The 24,029-nt window shown below is 40.0% G+C and overlaps 1 protein-coding gene across 5 annotated transcripts in view; it reads left to right on the top strand.

The window, feature by feature from the left end:
* The window catches only part of SMYD3 (SET and MYND domain containing 3), a 382,460-nt gene extending 359,368 nt beyond the window's left edge, over window positions 1-23,092 (top strand). For all 5 annotated transcript variants that reach the window (XM_066178534.1, XM_066178533.1, XM_066178539.1 and 2 more), the window contains 2 exons: window positions 16,523-16,631; window positions 22,391-23,092. In XM_066178534.1, coding sequence (XP_066034631.1) covers window positions 16,523-16,631; window positions 22,391-22,492 — 211 coding nt within the window. In that variant the 3' untranslated portion in view covers window positions 22,493-23,092. The remainder of the gene's footprint in view (window positions 1-16,522; window positions 16,632-22,390) is intronic.
* Window positions 23,093-24,029: the final 937 nt, after the last annotated feature.

The following is a 24,029-nucleotide window of genomic DNA, read 5'->3' as shown; positions in this document are numbered from 1 at the left end:
ATCCAAAAGAATCTGGATCTTCATTTTGAGGTTATTTTCTTTTTTATCTTGTTCTTTTTACTTTGGTGGAAATAGACAGGAAGAATACTCAAGGCATCCATTATTTCCTTCCACATTTTGCTGGAAATGGCAGAAGGTATTAAAAAATGAAGGCAAGCATATCTCATGGTATTCAACTGATTGATAATTAAAGTACCATTAAATTTTTCATGGTAGATTGTGTTTGTTTTCAAAGAAATTAGAAACTGTGGCCCTTGGAGAACTGTCCTTTTAGTCTCTAGACCTTTACTGCTTCAGCATGTGGAAAATGTGATCAAGTTTGCACATCCAGCACACTTATATGAGGAGGTTTATAGTGTAGGTGGCTTTTCTCTTTGGAAGTGTGTTGCTTCTATGGAAATGCACCATACTGAAGCTTCCCATATTTATCAAAGATTAGTAAACGAAAAGCAGAATCAATCATTCTGTATCCTCATTTCAATTTGAAGAATCAAAGTGTGACACGATTTATGCCAGAGTTATGAGTCTGAGCCAAGGTGACAGAAAACTGAGCTCATAAGTTGATCTTGAATTATTAATGTTGAGGAATATTCAGCAGAGGGAGTTGGATATTCTGAATTTCCTCCTCAAGGAATCCTTGACTCTGCACGGCATATACTGGGACGCTGGGAAGATAAAGCTTCCTGTCCTGTCCATAAAGTTAGATGCCTGGGAGCTGTCAGCATGAATACACTAATGGGATCAATCCTACACTTGCTGTTACGTAAGAGTTTTCTGAAGTCATGTTCAAGTATAGTTATCGATCTCATTATTTGTTAACTCCTTAAAATCAACTGCAGGAAGCTCTGGAAAGGATTTGGACGCACGATTAAAGGGTGGGAAAAGGTAAAAATTCTGCCCTCTTCAGGGACTGCAGAATATGTTGTTTCTCAAGAGAGTTTTGAATGAGGCAATGGTGATATTTTTGCAATTTGACATGAATTGAAAAGTCAGGTGATCCAGAGATAATGGAAATTGGAAAAAATCCAGAAATAAAATCGGAAAAAATAAAAAGTTTTCTCAATTCCAGTATCGTTGATAGATCAGAGAGGATCTTAAAGGAGAAATTCCAACAGAATGCAAAACCTTAATTCCATATGCTTTCAGAGCAAATTTCACACATGAAGTATCTGACTTTCCTCCAGGACTTATGAATGCAATTATTCCAGTAGTGTTTTCTCTATTTCCTAATTTAGCATGGATCCAAGTAGTTGTCTCAAATAAAAATGCTAAAATTCTGGAGGTAAGTAGAGATTCCAGATTTCAAGATTCTGCCTTCCTTAGAATTTATGACTACTGCAGAAATGTAAAGGAATGGAAAAACATGTCATTATTAAGAATCCATGAATCCTAAATAATTGCTCATCAGGGATTAAATTCAAAGTCCACATATAATGAAATTCAATTATGCATCTTAAGTCTTATATTTATGTGAACAAAACAATTAATTAAAGGCTTGTGGGTCTGGTGAGCTTAGTACAGTATTCGGTGTTCCCTTCATTTCCTGACATAGAAATGGATTTTATGGACTGCAGCTAAAAGCTCTTCCTTTAGAAGAGCAAGACAGAGAAACAATCTTTTTCTTCCTAGAGTATCATCCATCTTCCTCTTAAGTGCAGCTTAAATGAGAAAATTTAGTTCTGTGACCACTGTTTCTTGCACTTGGTTTGTGCTTGTAACCACTTTGTTTTGCTGTGAGGAAGGGAAGAGACAAGTACAATTGAGGTGACAATGTCTGCAAATTTAGATTTTGATTTGCTAACAACCTTCTTAATGTTCAGATTTCAGCTATCTTGACAGGTATATTCATAGGGGATGAAATTCACATGCAGACAGCCCCAGGCTGATGCACCATAAATCCTCTCTAAGCCTTTAAAATGTGCTTTAAGTGGGCCTAATTGATGTACAGGACCTGTATTGGCCCTTATTCACATGGGAAAACTGCTTCCAGTTTTTAGGCCTGAAATAATTAACTATTGTACTTTCCTTTTATTTTCTTTTTTTTTGATCAGATTCCATTTTCCTAGTAAACTGCTTTCATGCTGCCTTTTGTTTAAAAACAAGCAGAGTGGAATATTTGAGATCACGAGATATATACATATTAGATGTAAACACAAATCAAACGTACATTGGAAAGGTCAGCGCTCAATAAAAATTCAAATCAGTTATTTGAATCTGATAAGGCACTGTGTGATCTGTGCAGTAGGCACATGGGGATTCTGCAGAAAATCCACTAAACACGATTATGGGAAAGTACACATTTTGTAAAGGACAGAATTTGTCACATCCCTGAACAATTCTTGAGGCATAGGTGGAGATTAGAATTACTATAGCAACTGATTATGTGTTTGCTGGTGGGTTAATATTTGCTAGTACATTAAGCACAATATGCCATTTCTAACTAATACTTCATAATTTATTGTAATCGTACCATCATTTTTGGATCAAAATGTAGCATAACCAGTTTATTAACCTAATAATGCAAAATACAGTCTTGTGTCTAGTTTGGCTCTTGCCCCATTTTGTCTAGTATCTTATAGAAAATATCTTTTTCTTTTTCCCTCTTCGAGATTAGCCGGTTTCTAGCTACCTCCAGTTTGTTCGGAACAAGTCATATAAAAACCATCCAATTTTGTTCTGAAGAGGGGACAATTACATGATATTCATCATAGAATTTTATCTTTACATATGTTTTGGCCCAATGTTCACAAGAGTGAAGGACTTTTGTTTTTTAAGCATACCATTTTTGTTTGACCAAAGCTTCTCCCTCAAGGGTAAATAATCCAAATAGATTCTGGAGTGCTTTAATTAATCTTTTCAATTACCCGTGTTTTTCTCAATTTACTGCAGTCTGGCCCAGTTTGCTTTGGAAATGAATCAACCTAAATATGAAATAACTCTGTGTTAGTTTTCAGTGACAGAATCTACAACATGGCTGAAGTGATTATTAGGTGATTAATTTTAAATTCACACCATTAATGAATTCAAATTAACCTTGAAAGTTTATAGGTAGAAAAACTGTCTCTACTATTATGCAGAAGAATTATGTCTACCAAGAATTGCAGTTATTTCCAAACTCCTCCTGAAAATCAGTCTGCTTGCCCTCATATTGTAAATGCTGAAAATTTGAAATTGTAATTTGAGAACTGTTTCATATTGCAGTTACAATTTCTAATCAAGTGTGATAGTCTGATGTACACTTGCAAGTATAAATCTGAGCTTTGGCCAAGCACTCTTTCTTCAAAGTATGTATAAAATGTCTTGAACCTATTTTAGTTGTTGAATCTCTTTCTGTAAAGTAGAGAGAAATAGAAGAGGTGAGTGTATGTGCTCTGGCATGGAGACAAAACAAGGCATTCCTGTACTCTCTAACTCAGTAATCTCTTGATTTATGGCTTCTCTGTTGAGGGGAAGGTAGCCTCGTTCAGTGGCTGTTTTCTGAGGTAAGTATTTCTCCACATGAAATTGGCTTGAACTGTTATGTCTTGTGTGTTGTATACTATTGTATGACATTCTGTATGAAATTACTTGATCTGTATTCTATCATGTAGGAATCGAAAAAAAAAAAGTGGCATGGGTATATTTAATCTGTCTGGGCTCATCTTTTAGGCAATCTGCATATCTGCATGCATTCAATTTAAATCTACTTATGTCATGATGGAAATACTTTTACTACACAGTACTATTCATGCTGTCAGTGTACGTCCATGCACAGCAAAATTTCCCTCTTGGCTCATCTCTATTCATAAACAAATGTCACAAAGAAGTTAATACTCAGCAGTTTTATAGAAACTACTGTATTGTGCCTCAAACCAGCATTGGCAAAAGGTACATATTTTTCAGAACTCATTTGCATTATTAGCATTATTTTTACTTTATAGTCATTATAAAAACTTGTAAGTATTTTTTACATGAAGGTACAACTCTCATCAGCTGTCCCTGATAAGGGACAATGTAAATAACCAAATATCAAGGACTCTGATAAGATTTTTTTTTTTTTCTCAAAAAAGTCTGCTGAAAGCCAGTAAGAAATTAGTAGAGCCCTTTCAAAGAAGTGTCTTTCATGAAAAAGGGGAGGAAGTGGACCACGAACAGTACTTGATGTACCAGCAGGAGCAGAGAAAGAAAGAAAATACGGATCAGAGGGGCAGCATAAATTCCTTTTCATTACAAAAACTTGCAGTGCCATGATGTGCATTTACAGGGTAATTCCAGGACAGGTCTCCATTTTTCTGGGAGAGAAGCTGTCACCTAGCAGAGGTCTTTTTCTGCACTCTATTAAGATACATCTGGTCCAGCATGAAATACAAACTGGAAGTGATACAAAAATCCTCAGAACGGATGCCATGAAAGCCAAGAGATATCTAAGCCATATTTCAGACAAATCACAAATTGACAATCAAATTGTGGTACTTTGCAAAACCAGAAGGAGCCATGACATTTTATTTTTGCTTGAGGCAAGTAAATGCCATTTTAGAATTTGATGACTGCCTCATTCTGTGGATTCACATTTAACAGCAAAGACTCAGTATGTGGTTTTTCCTGTGCCTTACAAAAGGGTATTGACAGATTTCTTCTCATGCCTGGCTCTTGTACAAATTTAGAAAGATGCCCTTTAGGCTGCAGAGATTAATGGACATATCATAGATCAATGGGTGGTTTCCTGAGGCTTTATGCACAGTACACCATTGCATGTCTTAACATGTAATTTGCAGTGCATAAAGGGAGTTTACCTTGAAACAGCTGTTAGTGGTCTAGCAGTTCCTTCAAAGATAGATATCTTGCATTTTGCACATCCAGGTGAGCAGTCAGCCTACACAGGGCTTAGCATTTTGGTTATATGTAGGTAGAGAGGACCCTGGAATGAAAAAAATATTAAAATTATGAATAAAAATTATAATAAGAGTTGGTTAGAGGGAGGAAAGGGTAGCTTGTTAGGATAGAGAATACTGAAAGAAGAAAATATAAGGGTAAGGATAGAGAAACTATGAAAGAAAGATGCAAAAACTAGAAGAGGAAAACAGAGAAGAAAAATATCTGGGAAGAGGAAGAAAAGGGAATTTCTTCTTACTGTTTGAAATAATGAGTTGTGAGACAGACTGGAGTTCTGCCTCAAACACAGCTGGTACATGTAATGGGAAACCAAAAGTAAATATTATGCCAGAGAGCTTTAGCCAACAAAGGGGTATAACCTGGGACACAGGATGAAACAGTGGCCCAAGAGCCACAGATTGATTACCCTGACAGCTCTGCTGCACTTGCACAGCAGCTTGCTGGAACTCTCCCCCACATGCTGGCTAGTATTCAAGCTGGATCTGTGAACCTGGTCTCATTGCACAGAGGTCCACTACTGGGAACTGTGGGCCAAGTGTTACAGAGTCTTTCTTTAGCTCAGCGGGACCCAAACATTTGATAGAAAATATATTACTTGACAGAGTCCACATATAGGATTTTTTGCTCATTTCCCCTCCTCCATCCCCACTCATCCATAAATAAATGTGGTAATTGCCTCCATGCAATCAGCTGAGAGAGAATGTGGTTGCTCACTGGTTCGTTATGTTAGACATTTACATGCCATTTACTCATGCTTTAGGCATGATAGTGCAGTTGTAGCTCCTCTTTTGTGCCGATGCTGCCCTCAGTGAGTGGGGTACAGGCTAAACATTTACCAGATTGGTTCAGAGGATGCTTGTCTGAAGTGTGCTCTACCATGGGCTACCTAGCCATGGCCTTTAGGGAAAGAAGATTGGACACAAAATGTCTGTGCCTCCACTGGTGCCTGGGCAAGCATCATTGTAAGGGGTGGACTAACCAAGTCTTTGTCAAGGAACTCCAAAGGATTTCCTGTGCAGCTTCCAGAGTGGTTGGGTTGGTTGGTTGGTTGGTTGGTTGGGGTTTTTTGTTTTGTTTGTTTGCTTGGGATTTGGTTTGGTTTGGTTTTGTCCTTCTAGTGGCTCAAGGCCATATGCTTCAGTGACATGTTCAGCCACTGTCCTTGTGGTCTGGCCCACAGAGGTGGTCGCCCTTCCATGGCTGTCCTTACAAAGGGCTGGAGTTCTCACAGTTGGAGAAAACATCCTTCCAACAGATCCATTATGTATTTTTATGTCGTTGGCACTAAGTAGAAGAAAAAAACCAGCTAATTCTTTGGGAACTGGGTTCCTCTGTCTTATCCCCTTTATTTTCAGTCTGGGAAGGCTTTGTTTCTATTTTTATACAAGAGATTTATTCAGTATGGTCCCTGAATGCATTGTATTTTAGCTTAAATGAATTGTTCATCCCTCATCTTGCCTATAGAAATATATCCTCATCATGTCAAGATATAGACCTCTAATGACCTAATCTAGAAATTCAATCTGAAACCTCATACTGAGGAAATTTGATGTAAAGTGCCTATTGGAGAGTATCTTTCCTACTCCCCTATGTCTCTAAACAAGCCCTGAGTGGCTGGGCCACATAACTATAGCCAGGCATAATTTTGAAAATCCTCACAATTGTTTGGGACAGTGAAATGGTGGCTTGAGATCTTCTCTTTAAATTTTTTTACCTCATGCTTGTACTGCCAAGGTACAAACATACCCATTAATCAAGGTGTACCACAAACCTGTCTCTCCTTGAAAAATGCTTGCTAAGTGAACATGCTACTTTCAATTACAGAGTTCAAGCATCCTTTGGTCATTTGCAGTATTGCACACTGTTTTCCATGCTGTGAAGAGGCACTCTCATGTGTTACCTGAAAAAAATCTCTCCTTTATATTCAGCTAGCATTTCAGGCAGCACTTTGGAGCCTGGGAGAGATTATTGCTCATGATTGCTGTTCATAAAGTTCAGACCTGGTCTCCTTTTTTCTATAAAAAATGCTATTTTCCCCCTCCCATTTCTTCCAGATTGTTTTATTTCCTAGGAAGCTCTGGAGCAATTTACATGCCTTTTGGGTCATGCAAGAAATTTTGTAGCCAGCTGAGCAACTGGATGGAAGTTACGTGTTCTCCAGCTCAGACAGATGGTCTTGGTTAGCTGTCATGTTTTAACTCTGTAGCCTACCAAGGATTTGTCATTCTTTTCAGAACTATTGCTAATATTTTGACCTCCTACAGAATCTTCCTGTGGAACTCTCGAAGCTCTTCACAAACATGATAGTTTTTAGCCCTCATATTAGTCTACCGAATATAGAGATCAGTATTCTCATTTTACAGATGAAAAACCTGAGACATGAGGGGGAGTAAGGCTAGTTGTCTAAATGAGATATCTGATATCAGGTAATAGAGCTCTTGTTCAGACATGCTGGTAACAAGTTATGCATGAGAATGTCACTAGATTTTGCAATTTTAGCATTTTGCAAATGCTAATTCAGTTGTTATCGTTGCTATTATTTTTGACAACAAGAGTTGTATCTGACACTAGCACAGGTCTGACAAATTTTGAAAGGTGACAACATGGTGGGAGAAAGAAAAAAAAAAAGCCCAAGAGAGGTTCCTTCTATGGCTCGTGAACACCCACACACTCATCTGACTTCTCCAAGCTTTGCTGACTTCAGTAGTATTTAGATGAGTGTAGCTCAGATACTGGGGGAACTCATGTCACAGCAGAGGGAATTGATCAGAGGAAAGTCATATGTGACTTGAATCAGTGCTTTACGTTTTCCTGTCACTCTCTATAGACGAAGAAGAGAGATCATGCAATCCTGTAGGTCTCTGATTAAGACCAAAGTCTAAACTTGAATTTCTTGTACCTGCAATCTTGTATTCTCAGCTGCATGAGATAGGGAAAGTGAGTAATTTTTCATACCATCAACAGCTGGTCAGAGGTTTATTGCTGGAGAATAAAGTGATGCCAAGATCTTTGTCAAAAATTACAGTGTCTCTAGTGTACATTTCCCTTCATTTTCTTGCTTCTCTTCCCATGCATGTTCTCTTTAATTAGCTCTCCTTTTGTTCCTTTGCTACGTTTCTTACTCTTCTTGTGTTTTCTGGCATTTTCCCAATGTAATCTGTATGGCTTTTAAATATTTTTATAAATCCTTTGAACTAAACTGTTGATCTTAATCTCTTACTGTCCCAGTTATGCAAGGGCTGAGACAGTGTGTTCCTATCTGCAGTGACAGTCCACACTGCCATCTTTATCTGTAGAGGTGGTGAACTTAGGACAGGAAAGCTTAAGAGCTACAAGACATTTTGAAGCTCATCCAGGACACAGAGACAATATACATAAAATCTTTTCCTACTTCCATTCCAGATTGGGCACCCTTTATTTCCTTAACATCTCGTAATAACAGAAGAGGAGAGAACATTGAAGTGGACAGTTCAAACTGAGAAGAGTTACCATTTTAATTGGATGAGTTAGACAGATCAAGAGCCAAGATGAAAATTGCAGTTTATCCCATTTTTTTCATTTTATTGAAGTTATCATTCAAATCCTGGCAGAGACAACATCTGGAACAATATTCATTTTAATGTGACATAAATTTTCATCATAAGGAATATGGCAGAATGATCAGCAGCCAGAGAGAAATAATTTCTGAGATGGATAGCTAACATTTCTTGAGAATTCAGTCAATTAAGAAGTATGATTGCTTATTTGATCACATCAGCTAAATTACTGAAACAAATAGTAATGGAACTGTATGACATGCAGATGTGATGAAAAATATTTTGAGGCATTATTTCACAGATCTAAATCCTGAACTGTTTCCAGAGGCAAATGTTCCACAGAGAAAATAGGACATTTCTTGAGTGACAACAGAATAGAAAAAAAGAAACAGAAAAATAAGTTGTCAGTCTGGCACAAAAGTTTCTTAACTATGGTTACTGTCTGCATTTTGTTTACAAAATACAAGCCTGTTAAGCCTCTAAAACTACATTTACTTTCTTTTAGACTGTTAGAGCCAGACAGGTAGGCAAGACAGCACAGACACAAAACCCAGTGTCTACCCGAACCAAAAGCCAGCCTAGAACTACAATGAAATAAATCTAGGTTTAACTTTCCCAGAAATTTTATCTTGTAGCATTGGACAAACTATTTCATTTGCCTGGGCCTCCATATCTTATCTGTGCAGAACAAAGGCTGTCATGCCATGCACTTTGCTGCTTAGTAGGATGGGGCTTATACATGAGTTGTGGGCATTGGTGAAAATCTCAATACTAATTGGGGAGTAACCAAGAGTTTTGCCAATACAAAACAGTCCAAAGAGTCCAGAGTCTCTCACAGAGAGACATTTAATTTAGGATGCAAAAATGTTCAGCCAGGACATATTTATAAGAATATGGAGTCTTCCAAATGAACTAAGAGGTGTTAGGTCTGCACATCTGTACTGGTGTTGTCCCAGCTGGCCAATTTTCTGCTGTTATTTAGTTAGACCAGAAGAAGTCTCTTAGGGATAATTAGTAGTTTTGCATAGTAATCACAGAAAGTAATTTCTCCTGCTTTAGTTTGTAAGAGACTTCCCAGCATAAAATTTCTTCTAATAATGTTTTCCCGTTGCTGGCAAAGCATTTTTATAATGCTTTGAGGATGTGCACTAGTGGTTTCCTCCATGAAAACCTCCCTGCTAGTGCTGAGGAGCTGATCCCAAAATCCAAGTGAGAGAGGTCAAACCCAGGAAAAAATAGAAAAGACTGATGCCAGAATTAAACTGTTGACTGATGCTTTGATCGTCTCCTTGAGACACTGTGATGGGGAGATAAAATGGACAATAAATATTCCAGGGCAGCTGGAGTATATCAGATCTGCCACAGGTAAAGCATTTAGTCTTCTACTCAAAAAACGACATGGCTGCAGAAGGTATAATGGGAGTTGTGAAGTACTGAGCTGATTTAAACTTAACTCGTCACCCATAACAAAGAAGAAAAGAGAGGGGGAAAGAGAAACAAAAACCAGAAAAATAACAACTTAACATTATTATTATTCCAATAAGAAAATGTAATATTAACATGAAAGCCAGGACAGTATTTTTTGAAGGCTTTCACAGGAACTCAAAAATATTTTAAGCAGGTTAATACAGATATATTGGCCTTAAAAATTTCAAAGTTCCAACCAGACTTCTAATACTTAGCATTCAAAAGAGTCACTTAGTCCAGTATCAATGACACATTCCCACTTTCTCCAAAAATAACCCCACAGCCTTGTTCATTCCAGGCAGAACTCTCGCACAGGGCTCATGCATGTTAAAAAATAAAACATTGACCAAATTATGTATAAAGCTGCTTAAGATTATTTTCTATAAATAGAGCATTTCTTCTTCACCAATATGTTAGCCTCAAATTGCTGGGTTTGGAGCAGGAATTGCTAGGTGAAATTCTGTGCAGGAGATCAGACTGAACAGTACCTTTGACTTTAGGAGCTGCGAACTCCTAAATGAGTACCTGTCTTACATTCCTGATGCATGTGATTTCTTTGTCTGTTTCATAGTTTTTAGCACAGATAAAAAATTGTCCTTAAATTTTTCCTAAAAATATTTTTTATAGTTCTCATGTGTAGAACCCATTCAGCATTCCAGCCAAGGAGCAGAAATTATATGTGAATTAGTTGACCAGTTTCACCTCACTGACTAAAGAAAAAAAAAACAACAAGTAAATGGACAATATAAAACTAATTCCTAGGCTTCAGTTCAGTGAACAGCTTTAATGAATGTACTCAGATACTGAGGAGTTCAGAAATCAAGAACAAGTCAGAGAAAGAAGAGAAGGTTGAACTTAGTGGGTGCTGTATTTGTGGTGTACATTTCTGTTGTGAGGCTGATACTGTCTTCTCTGCATTCTTCTCACCACCACTGCTGAAGCCCTGTAGCCTCTTTATCCCTTCTGTGTTGTTGGGGCTCCTGAAACTGCTTTATGTCTTTTATGCTGTCATATTTACTTGCACTGTAAAGAAAGGTACTGCAAACCAGTTTACAGTTATGTATAGCATCACCGTTTACATGTCATCTTAGTAAAGAGACTTGTAACATTTCCACTTCAAACCTTTATTTCAGGTTTTATAAATCCTCCTGTTTCTAATTATGTCAGGCTGAACACCGCAGTATAAATGTAAGTCCCACAGACTGATCTGCAAGGAATGGTAGACATCTATTTTAAAATATGAGTCATCAGAAAAGACAGTGATTTTGTATAGTCTCTTTTTTTTTTAATACTAGGCTTTAATTCACAAGAGAACACAAAAGCTCTGACTCTTTATCTTGTAACTGAAGATAGGTTGAGTGGAATTAATGGAACTACATTATTAAGAAATAGAAGGAATTGGCTAAATTTTGTCAAGGGTTGTGGTTTTTACACTGTCCCTTACATGAAACACAAGAGATTGCTTCAAGAGATTCAGAGCTAATACATAGAATGAAGAAAAAACCCCACTTTTCTTTATAAAGTATATGATTAGTGACTGCTCTGGAGGTTAATCAAGGCAAACAATGAGGATGAATTACCATGAGAACAGTGGATTTCCTGAGAAACATCTACTGTTTTACATAGTATGAGCCATTTCTTTGCTTAGAAATTGGTATCCTTGTATTTTGTGAAAGAAGTGCAGGAACTGCTGCTGCATGGAACAGTGAAGCACTGGTGCAAGCTACCTGAAGACTGGGAAATAGCTTTTATTTGTGGTTTTGAATAGTTAGCTAGGTGATGCCTTCTCTGCCTCACTGGTCACTTATGCAGTCTCCCAGGCATATCCCAGGATAAGGGTTGAGCCAGGGGTTATCTGAGAGCGTGTGACCCCTCCAATTCCATCAGACCAGATGGCTTCCTCCAGAACAGGCACTGGGAGAGCTGGTCAGTGTGCTCACTATTGTCTCTGCAAGGTTTAGACGACCAGGGAGCCAGCATGCAGGTTAGGGTGTTGTGGCCCAGGTGAGCAGAGAGCTAGGCAGGTAAAATCCTGGCTGGGTGGTGGGGTGGGAGGACATGGTTGTTGGGATGTCCCCTGTTTGATGCCAGTAACAGCGGGGGTACCACGGGGTCTGTCCTGGGACTTGTCCTGTTCAACACCATTTTCAATGACCCAGAGGAGGCAACAGGAGGCACTTCTGTGGGATTTGCAGGTAACACTGTACTGGGGGCACCAGCTGACAGGCAGGAGGGCAGACTGGAGGAACAGGCCAGCATGGATGCTGTTGGGCATGGATGGGAACAAAGCTGTGCTGCCTCATAAAAGCAGAAGATGTGATACAAAACGTACAGCTCATTCTCAGGCTCCTCCAGCTGTCTTGTTTACAGTGCAGCTTTGATAGTTGTATTTTGTTTAATCTCTCTTTGCAAGTGATCTACAGGGCATTGACCAGTGCCAAGGGCAAGGAAGCATCACTCCACAGAACGATGCTTACTTCAGCTTTCAGTATGTTACTGTTTCCCTTCTTGTCCCTCAGGCCCTCATAAATCTCATAAAATCCTTTTCAGATTGAAATCCTACTCTTCTCAAGCTGTAACGTGTTTTACAGCATGGATTTCTCTATAGTTATCTTGGTCTCTTGTTGACAGTTTTTAGGTGTCAGTTCCTTGGCTGGTAAATATCTTCTTTATTCTTAAATCTATCCACTTGGTTTTTTGTTCAGAGCAAGGCACGGGGATAATAAGTTGGCCCACAAGTGCCTGATACTGCTTAGTTCTTTCTGTCACATCAGTGTTTCACAATACTGAATCCTGGGAATGTCTTGAAGAAGCTAGCAGCATTTTCTCCACTTGCACATCTCCCAGAAGAGCTGCAAGCTGCCTGGATTTCTCTAGTAAACTAACCCAATAGATGTCCTTCCATAAACAGTGTTCCAACAGTTTAATAGATTTATTCCAGAATATGAAAATAAACAGTTGTTTCAAAGGCCAGTTTTAAGACTTGCAAAATGGAACTATGTACATGCATAAGATGAGAGCATAAATCAGCTCAGTTGAACAGCTTTGTAAATATTTATGAGCACAGGGTCCCTCATTTCACACATTTTACTCCTTCTCTGTCCTCATCGTAAGTTTTCATTTGCTTTAGTTTATGGCTGGTAGTTTGGGCTGGCTACCTGACATTGCTAAATTGCTGCCTGTTTTCCCTGGTATTCCAAATACCACAATCCTAGACCTTTAGTGACTGCAGGTATATGATCTATAGAGAGAAACACGTTTTCAGGAAGGGGCATATTCTGAATTCTGATGGGCCCACATTGTGTTGTGTGAAGTTTAGCAGGTGCACACTGATGAACTTAAGCACAGCCTGGAGTTTCCTGCTTGAGCTGCCACCCCTCATTTGGCTGCAGGCGAGGCAGGACCCACATTTCTTCTTTGTGTTGGTATCAGAATGGGCTGGTTATCCAGAAGGGTGAGGAAAGGAAGATTAAAAAGATGCTTGATAGGATGAAAGATAAAGGTGTGGAATGACAAAGATGTGAAGCAGCTGTGAAAGAACAGTGGCAAAAGAATCAGAGCTGTTGGGATACAGCTGAAATAGTCTAATGGGGCCTACAGAGATGGGTTATCATCTCATGCAAAAATCTTTGTCTCCCTGGCACCTTCTCCTGTGGCCATCCTTCCCCAGGCATCCTGGCCTTTTGGTGGCACAGAGGAGAGGAAATGACATTTTTACTCCTTCATTTGCAGCAGTCACAGAGGAGATCAGAAGGATGCAATCATATAGACATTTAATTTTCAATTTTTACAAAGGTGTGCATGTGCTCATTATTTCCATTTGTCTCCCGGTTTGTGCTGGAATTTCTATTACTCTGCATTAATTCACACCAAAATCTCTGCATTTTTCCCCTATTTCACTAGTATCAGATAGCACCATGTTGATATAATAACCTGAAACAAATTATAAAAATAGACCTACTGATAATTTTCTAGTGTTTGTTTGACCAGACCCTTGAAGTTCCTGAGTGGTCAGTTTGGACTGAGATAAGTGCTATCATTTTTCTTCTCTCTTGTCTGCTGGCTTTTCAGCCTTTTTGAACTGCAACCCACAAGGGGGCTGAGCAGGAGGTGCTTGTGGCAATTCAGGATGGATTATTCTCATTGAGGAATTGGCTTCTGCTCTTTCATGAGAGGCTTTGGCAGATCAAAAGCTGTTGCTGCTGAGATCCTGCCAGGCATGCTTTCCATGTATTTCTGTATGCCTTCACTGAAACTGCATGAAATCAGTGGAATAGGGGAATTTGAGTATGAAAACATTTTTCATTAGGTTTACACATCCTAACTAGAGATTTATAAGGACAGTCAGATATGCTGCTATTTATACAATTACTTGTATTTCATTTTGTTTGCATTTTCATTAGTGAAATATAACAGAGAAAGATAACTTATTAATTTGCATGCAGTCTTATCAGAAGATTTCTGTACATTGTACAAATTTACATCATTTAATGTCTTAGCATGCATTTAATCGTACTCATGCAGATTTAAGTGCCTTCCTGACTGCAGTGGTATCATTCGTTAACACTTACCCTGAACCCTGATGATCATAGGTTTGGCATAAACACAAAGAAGATTTTCTTTGAGAAGTAGTTTTTGGAAAGCTTATTGGCGATTCTTCCTGAAGTTGTGACTCATTTTGTATTTTTAGACACTGCTCAAGCACACTGCTGGTGTACTTGAGGAAATAAAACGTTCTTTGATCAAGTAGGATGTTTGTCTTTGGTGAGTTGTGCTTAAGGCTTTTATTCTTTCATTTGCATAGTCTGTAGTCACTGGCATTCCTCAGGGATCAATACTGGGTTGTATCAATCGGCTTGTTTCTCAGTGGCACGGGAGGCACCCTCAACCAGTTTGCTGCTGACACTAAACTGGGGGAATGGCCAATACCCCTGAAGGCTCTGCTGCCACTCAGTGGGACCCTGACAGGCTGGAGAATTGGCCAGAAAGAAGCCTGGTGAGGTTCAACAGGGGCAAGGGCAGAGTCCTGCACGTGGGGAGGAATAACCCAAATCCCGCACAGACTGGGGACTGACCTACTGGAGAGCAGCTCTGTGGAGGAGGACTGGGGCTCCTGGTGGGTGACAAGTTTCCATGAGCCAGCAGTGCCCTTATGGCCAGGAGGGCCAGTGGTGTCCTGGGGTGCATCGGGAAGAGTGTGGCCAGCAGGTCGAGGGAGATGATCCTACCCCTCCATTCAGCCCTGGTGATGCCACCTCTGGAATACTGTGTTCAGTTCTGGGTTCCTCAGCACAAAAAAGACAGGAAGATATTGGAGAGGGTCCAATGGAGGCCACAAAGACAATGTGGGGTTTGGAGCATATCTTATGAGGAAGCTGGGCCTGAGTCAGTAAGAAGACTCAGAGGGGATCTCATTAATGCATTTAAACCTCTCAAAGGAGGGCCAGGAGGATGATGCCTGACACTTTTCAGTGGTGCCTAGTGACAGGACAAGGAGCACTGGCCATAAACCAAAACATAAGGAAGAACTTCTTTCCATTGAAGTTGGCAGACCACTGGAACAGGCCACCCAGGGAAGACATGGGTTCTCCATCTGGAGACATTCAAAACCCACCTGGATGGGTTCCTTTGTTATCTGCTATAAGTGATAGGAGGATTGGACTGGATGATCTCCAGAGGTCTCCTTCAACCCTGAGGATTCTGTGATTCTGGGATAGTTAGTCAAAATATATATATATATAAGGTATTTTGTAAGTGACTTAACCTCCAAGTGTGTTCCTTCACCTCACGTTTCCTGATGGCCAGTTCCAAGCAAGTTACATCCATGGCTTTCTACAGCCCCCAAGTTGCTTTTTCAAGATATCATGATCTGCACATCCAGAACATGGGGCTGGGGTGCAATCCACACATGATAAGTCAAGGGCCAGTGGAATTTAAAAATCTGGAGCAGCCACCATGAACACTTCAAAAGCATTTTGAGAGAAATTAATGATATACCACTCTCCATCTAATTCCTAGAAAAAAGAGAGCATTGTTCTGTTTTTTTTTTTTAACAGAACCTCTGCTTTTGTGAAAATAATTAAGAACAGGAATGTATCCTTATACTAGCAGATGCCTTGTACAGATGAACAAGCCAAGTGTGAGATGTTTCCTTGAATGTGCAGAAGCAGTTATTTTTATGCAACAGGGAGCAGCATACAAACCCTCAGAAGAATGCATCATGATGTTATATACCTGCTTTCACTGCAGTCCCACTCCTTCATCTTGGATGATCCAGGACTGGGTTCCCTGATGAAGCTTCCTCTTAAAATTATGCCTCGCGAGAGACTTGAGATTGTCAAGGACCTCTGTTTGCAACACTAAGTACAGTAAATGCTATTGTATTATCCAATAGTAGCAAATTAAATAATCCCACTCTCGTCACTTTCTAAAAGGATAATGTTAAAGGCATTCCTCTGGGATGGAGAGTAATAATTTGCTAATTCCCCTCAGTATTTCAGGCTTCTCAGTACTGCAGCTAATTCTCTCTGAGTACCTTATTAACATTCACAGTGACTTTGCAGTCCCACCCTAATAGCTCTCCACAGAGGCAGTGACTGTGAAGGTGAGAGCTGACAGTGACACGTTTTCCTCCTTTTTCTCTACAGACTCTATTATCCTGGTTTCCATCCACTGAGGGCTGTCCAGCTGATGCGAGTGGGCAAACTGCAGTACAGTCAAGGCATGTTTCCTCAGGCACTGGAAACCTTGAAACAGGTCAGTATGGTGAAATATTTTTTCTCTGTCCTCCTCCGTTTTTTCCCCCAAAACTGCTGTGTGACTCCCCCCTCATGCCTTTGGATACTCTTCACCACTTCTTCCATCAGAAGTGTTTCCCCAGGCTGCAGCTGGGTGTGGTGGTGGGTCACTGTTGCTCAGCACAGCATTTCAGGCACTGACATTCTCCAGCATCAGTCACAGCTAATTACAGTTTGATAGCTCAGAGGTGCCTGGATGAAAAATTACTATTAGATCGGAAGAGATAAAATTATCTCAGTGCTTCATATGTTCCTTATTCCCACGGCAAAGGGATTCTGAGAGCACTGAAAGTACAAGAACAGGAGGAGACCTGCAGTTTCTACCCTCCTTATTCCCTACCAGGTTCTGTGATTTCAGGCAGGACAACTTCGTCTTTAACATGTGTATTTTATTGTGATCCACACTGAAATCAACAGGTGTGTTTCTTGATCCCTCGTATTTCTTATTGTTCATCATCCTTGATCTGGTTTTGCAGCTGTGCTTTGTTAGCTGCATTTCAGCTTTAAGCCATCCCTCCTGTACCTGAGCTGACTTTTATATTTACTTCCTTGTACCTCAGGCTCTTATTTGTCCTGCTGCTATATTGCTGTTAGTATCATCTTAAATATATAAATAATCCCTTTCCATGTGCAACATGTCCTCAGGATGTAGAATCATGTCTCCCATCTCAAGCCCTCAATCACTGCTGTGGTGCTCTACTCCCCCTGGAAGATGTGCTGCCTCTAATTTCCCTCAAAAAGGTCTTATTCTCTGATGTTATTGATTGTCCTGTGATCAGCTTGCCCTGAAGACACTACATGCTCACGTGGTTCCTTATCCTGGCTCTCTGCTCACCTCCAGTTCCTGGCACAGCTCCTTGCTGCCTTTGCTGGGTGCTGCCAAAAGCCACCTGGCCCTTGCTTGTCTCTGCTGGGCAGGAGCAGGCCCAGTTCTGGCACCAGCGCTGGAAAGAAGTGAACCATTTGCCTCTACATTCCCTTCGATTAATGTCTGTGCAATATGAAGTGCTTTGTGGCAAGGAGTTAGGGCAACTGCTTGGGACAGAGGGGATGGGTGTCTCCACTGGAGGTGGGGGAGAGGTGCTTTTTCACACCTGCCTAGGTCTCCTATAAAGATAATATCAGTCATGACTCTCTAGGTATTAGTATTTTGTACTTACCTTTTCTTCAGCCCCCGTATCTCTTTGGTTTTAACATCTGATTAATGATGCAAGCTGAATAACTGATAATTTTCATATGTTGAAGTAATAAATTAGTATTTAATATGATGCCACTCTTGCTAAGTCTTGGTATAATTTAAATCTTCACTTGATATATTTTACTTAAATTATAGCCAATTCTGATCATTGTAAAGCAGACATAAGAGCAATCAATTCTATTTTTATGCATAATTCAGGAATATGTCATACATCTGTCATGTGCCAGGTAATCCCTCTGCTTTTTGCCCCAAAATATTTATAATTTCCAAATATTCAGACTTTCCCTTTTAGCAGTGGAATGACTCCAGTCAGAAGAGCTTCTGTTTTCACTAATACTGCTACAATTATATCAACAGGCATTTTCTAATTGCATTTCTAATGTGATACTGGATTAGAATAAACTGGAGCAAATTCCCCTAGAGACAAATGAATACTGCTGGTCAGTGAACATGGACATTGCAAATGGGAATGTATATGTTCTTGGTGAAGAAGCTGCCCATTGCAAGCCAGATTGCTACTCTGTGATCCTTTGGAAACTGAACAATGCCTAACACAGAAACCTTTTCTGGGCTGTGACCCCCCACTTTCTCTGAAAAGGGACATTGAGGTGCTGCTTGCCCCTCTGTGTCATACTTCAGTGAGCCTCTAATGGAGGCTTCAAGCCATTGGTGCTCCACAAGGACACAGTAAGTGCTTTCCAGCTGAGGTGTAGAATCCTGTCATGGCTTTGCCTATTCTCTGTTCAGCCTCCCCTTTTTCATTCAAGTGTGGGACAAGGAGAGACTGAACGGCCACTCTCTGGGAGCACAACTGAGAGGAAGAAAAGCTTCTTGTCATCCTGTTTCTCCAGGTAACTTCTTCAGATGAGCTCTGCAACTGATTCACTTCCTTGCTGTCTACACTGGAACAAATTAGAGGAAGATGTAATTCCCGGTTTCTTGTGACTAACGGATGTGATTCCTAATATTACTCAGAAAATGTCCTAGAGTTATATGAGAACACAATTTGCCCCTTCGTGATTAGATGTGTCAACAGAGCATGCCACATGCTCAGAGCAGAAACTCGATTACCTTCTCTGCTTCATTACTCTTCTTAATACACTCTGACACTGAATAGCAGCACCCTGTTGGAACCCTCGTCAGACTAATTTCACTGTGGCATTAAGAAGAAGGATATGGAAGGTGCAGAGGAATTGGGATCTGAGTGGAATTCACCTCACATATAAATCCTGTTTAATCAGGCGCAGCCTCAGAGCTGCTGGGGACTGACAGCCTCTCTGCAACAGATACATGCTCTGTTAAGACCAGTAGATCTTCACACTTGGCTCTGCAGCCCAAGCCTCGCTGCTGCTCTCTGTGCCACAAAAAAATGAATCACTGTCATAACCACCTTGCTCTTAGGGCCCTATGGGTTTAGATCTCTGTCCTGCACCCCCAAAGAAGACTTAAATAACATGGAGGGCTTTATGTTGCCCATTAGAAAGAAACCACCCCCTAAACTTCTATTAGGCCCTGCAGAATCTTATTTGCTGGATTTTGAAATACAAGTTTGACAGAGAGGCAATACTCCACTGGAATAAAAACTGAAGGTAGCCCTTGGCTTATTTTACAACCAACATATTATTTTTAAATTTATATATATATACACACATATATATGTGTGTGTGTATATATATACATAAATATATACACACATATATATACATATATACACATGTATATATATATATGAAAGACATAATGGAGGACAAATTGAATTATAGACCTAGGAAATTACAGGAAAGCTTTTGTCAGCAAAAGACAGGAACTGCAGCTCAGTCTGAAAAACAATTAAGGAGCCTGACATGGCATGGTCATAGGAGTACTTCTGTCCCCCATGAGCTGATGGGTATAGCTGTCTTGTCTCATGAACATCTACAACAGGTACTGTACAACTTCCCTTCTTATAGAAATCCCTGTTGTGGAGGCAAAGAGCACAGGAATTGGGGTGAAATCCTTCCCAGGTCTCACAGCAACACTGAAGAAATCCCTTTGTTTGCTTCAAACACTGGATTGTTTACCAGGTGTCGTTGATAGTATTCCTGTGCCTGCTTTAACAAGTTGTCCCCTTCAATCAAGAGAGATGGAAAACCCTCTGAAACACTGGCCTACACTGGCTGCCACTCCGGCACACAGCCATTTGCTGCCTGCTTCCCCTGTGACAGAGCTGTGCCATCCTGCACCTGCCCATGGTTCCCCACAGCCATGGGCATGGGCATCGTGTCCCATCCCCATGCAAATCAGGCACAAACACCTGTGCTGCTCTTCATTTACATCCATGTAGTAGCAGCCATAGGTCTGATCTAACCGGGTTTATATTCCTCAGGGAGACAGGGTGTGGCTGATGACACCCTGGCCTGTGTTGCCATTGTAGCTTTTCATAACTAGATTTGCTCTTTTAGCTGAGAGAGAGAGCAAGCACAAAGACCACATGAATCAGCCTCAGCTCTGCTGGTGAGCTGTGGGATTGAGGAGAGCGAGGAAGTGGGCAGAGAGCCCACGTGTTCTGCTTCTGTCCAACAAAACAATTCCTTGCACTGGAGCTGAAATTATCCCCAGTTTTGCACTGACCTTTGCCAAAACAGCTACATAACCTAATACCTGTTGAATTTAGGGATTACACGAGTCATTGCTGTTCTAACTTTGCTTCAGCTGGTTCTGACTTGTACAGCTGTGTGTGAGATAGTACATTGCATACGAATGATTTCCTCCAAGGAAACAAAAGGATAAAGACAGTGCTTTTGTCTGCCATACAGAGAGAGAAAAGAAGTGGAAAGAAATTGTTGGAGATGGGAGAAAGGCAGCAATGGTAGCATTAACTCAAGATTAAGTTTTATATTAAGGATTATTGGTTTTTAATGGTGGTATATCTATACAGACATCTCTGACTGTGCATGGTCCAAGTCCATCAGTATGAGCTTGACCTCTGTCCTGTAGTGGGGCTGAAGATCCAGGTCAGCTGCCCCAGGACTGTCGCTCGTATGTATCCTGATGCACAGCTCTTAGCATACATCATTCACAATAAATTCATCAGCTTTCTGGGACAGGGCATGCAAGCACTGTGCACCAATGTGTCAGGATCCAGGGCCAATTCACCCGGCCACTTTGCTCTAGGGTGATCCTGTTCCCTCCTAGCTAGCCTGGGTGCAGCTCATGTTACAAAAACTTAGTATTTCTGATTTTGTTTCACATTTCTTTGACATTTCTAAAAGCGATGAAAGTATTTCCATCATTCTTTTTAACTGGGTATATTTTCTCATTTAGTAGTAGGGCACTGTGGTAGCTTAAAACATATTTGACTCTTTTTAGAGCTCCTTGCTCACTATGATTTGTTTTGACTGAGAGTTCAAATTGTTCTTTCAATCTTGTGCTGCCTCCCTCTCTTAAGAAATAGCAAATTTGAAGCAAAAATAAACTATGCTAGAATTTCTATATGCTTGCCAGTCTCTATAATTTGGAAGTAGGCTTTCATTCATTCTACAAAAATATATATTTACTTTTATCTAACCAGTTTAAATGAGGTCCCTTCCTCAACATTTCTTCCCCAAAACATTTTTTTTCTGCAATTCAGAGCAAATTTTAGCTGAATTTTGTCAGCTGACTGGACAAGGAACCCTTTGAAACACAAGCTGCATTTAGTTTTTTGCAATTCTTCAGTTTAGGATGATGAAAAAATTGTGATCTTTTCTTCTGCTAGTACATTACTAGCTCCCTTGTTCTATCCTCAGAAGTGCTGAATCAGCTTCCATCTAGGACTTCCCTCCTTGCAGGAGGAATTTAATAGAAGGAAGAAGCAGAAATGCCATATGAAAAGTGATGATCTAAACATGAGCTGGGCAAAGAGCATTGCAGACATATCTGTGGCAGGAAATCAGCAACACTACAGGCAATATCAGCAAGCGTAAATTAGCCCAGCAGCAGAAGATGACAAAGACACAGGGAAAATAATCCCTGGGAAAAGCAGCAAAGACCCATTCCCCTGCATGCCTTTTGACAATGAAACTATTAATGTACTCATTTGTTTGATGCTATATAGATGCTCCTGATAGAGTTAAAGTACTTCATTCCATGGGTTAAGCATTAATCCATTTCTGTTTTACAGGACTTTCAGGCTTCTAAGATCATGAATATCACAGTCATCTTTTAAATAATACATCAAAATCTTGGGTGGTGTAGTTGACCAGTCTTGAAATGGCCTTCATGTCTCAATGCAAAAGTATCTGTCTCTGCTATTCCAAACATCCAGTTGTGCAACATATTTGTGGGTTTTAACATGAATAATGTGTCAATGCCTCCTACTTTGTCAGGGACAAATCACCATGCACTTTGGGATGCTTCATTCCTATTTCAGCCATGCCATACATTCAAGCCCCCAGGTGCCAGCCACTTGCCAGTATTTACATCTCACCGTGCTCCAGGGTCCAGCCCCTTTGCATGACTGACATAATGACTAACATGTCCCTTTCTGTTCTTTCCTAAAGGCCTATAATATTATGAAGGTGACCCATGGGACAGATCACAGCCTGATGAAAGTCTTGATGGAGTTAAAGGAAGAGTGTGAGGCCATGATGAGATTGCAGTGAAGATAATCTCTAGTCTGGAAAACAAAATATTCAAGGATAAAGAAAAATGGTTTTTATTTCATTGTGGAGCTTCTCAAAAGTTTTAGTGTCTTTTCCTTAGATCCTATTTGCTTTACAAGAAGGTTTTATATTAGTTTTGCTGTATAGTCTGAATTGAGTTGGTGTTTGGCCGAATTCCTGTAATTTTCAGAGGGGTTTTTTTTTGTCATCAATCATCAGTCTTATAGGCAATAACTAACAACACCTAATTGTTTGATTATAAGTTTTGGGAAACTCATATAGAGTCTTCATCAGTTACAAAGTGATCTAATTTCATTGATATCAGCAGTCAATTTTTATATCAGTTTATGCCAGCAATTAGGAATCTCTTCTCAGACACATTATAAATTAAGAGAATATACCTTTTTCCCTTTGCCTCGCCTTTTGGTATGGTTTCCAAAAGCCTGATCCAGTGCTTTTTGACATCAAATAAGTTTCCAATGTTTTAAATGATATTTTCTTCCCTCCCAACAGATCTGCAGGGCTTTGTCCCTCTTCTTCTTCCATTTCATACCTTATAATACTGAATGCTAAAATGGATTAAATAAAAAATTTTACCAAAAGTGGAAATTGCTTACTCTGTTTTTTCCCCATTTTGCCAGCTTCAAGAGTTTCTCACTTCATCACAGTTTTAAAAACAGATATTTGGACCTGTGAGCTTGGTGCTATGGCTTCTAGATCTTTCTGAGTCTGTGGGGTTTGTATGCCACATCCCCAAACAGAGAAGCTCAGAGATGTGCAGATGAGCACTGTCAACCCTGAGGAAGACAAGAATGTCTTAGAAAGCACAGGCATGCTATTTCCCCATGCTCATCAGCAAGAGACTTGTTCTTGCCGGAGCTGTTGACTTCCATTTTTAACACAGAAACAAATATTAACAAAAACCAATATTTATGAGGGACATTGAAACTTAAATAATTTAAGGCCTTTGAAAGTATTGCTTCAGGTGTGTCACTCCTCTAGCAATTTATTGCTGCTACTCCAGCCATGACTGTTACTTCATTAATCCATCGTTGTTGTAAAGTCAGGCTTTTTTCACACCAGTAATCTGACACCATTAATTATTACAAGATGAGAACACATTTAAAAAGAAAATGAACACTCTGGGCATAATTTACAGCCACAGCACACGAATGCCAGTGCTGAGGAAGATATCTCCTTTCAAGACGTTTGAATTTGTTCCAGCATTTGGAGCGTTCACTTGCCCGGCAGTAATGTGCAAGCAATAACCTCTGAAATGCAGTGCATTTCTGGAGTAGGTAGCATGGCTTGCTGCCAGAGGCCAGGTCGTATCAGCCACCCAAGAAGTGCAGTAATCCTCACAGAAATTCACTGCTTGGTTGGGTCTTCCTGCTATTATAAAAAGGAAATTGTCTGGTGCAAAAGGTCAGACCTTTGCATTTATTGGGAGTTCTGACAAAGTATTGATGGACAACCAGTCTTCAAAACCTGTTTTCTGGTTTTAAATGGGCCACATGCATGTTAGAATTTACATGAT

This window comes from Chamaea fasciata, unplaced genomic scaffold (assembly GCF_029207755.1).
Source record: "Chamaea fasciata isolate MVZ Bird 193981 ecotype frontalis unplaced genomic scaffold, bChaFas1.0.hap1 SCAF_3, whole genome shotgun sequence".
NCBI lineage: Eukaryota > Metazoa > Chordata > Aves > Passeriformes > Sylviidae > Chamaea > Chamaea fasciata.
Note: the sequence above shows the minus strand (reverse complement) of the source record. Positions and strands in the feature narration are given on the sequence as shown.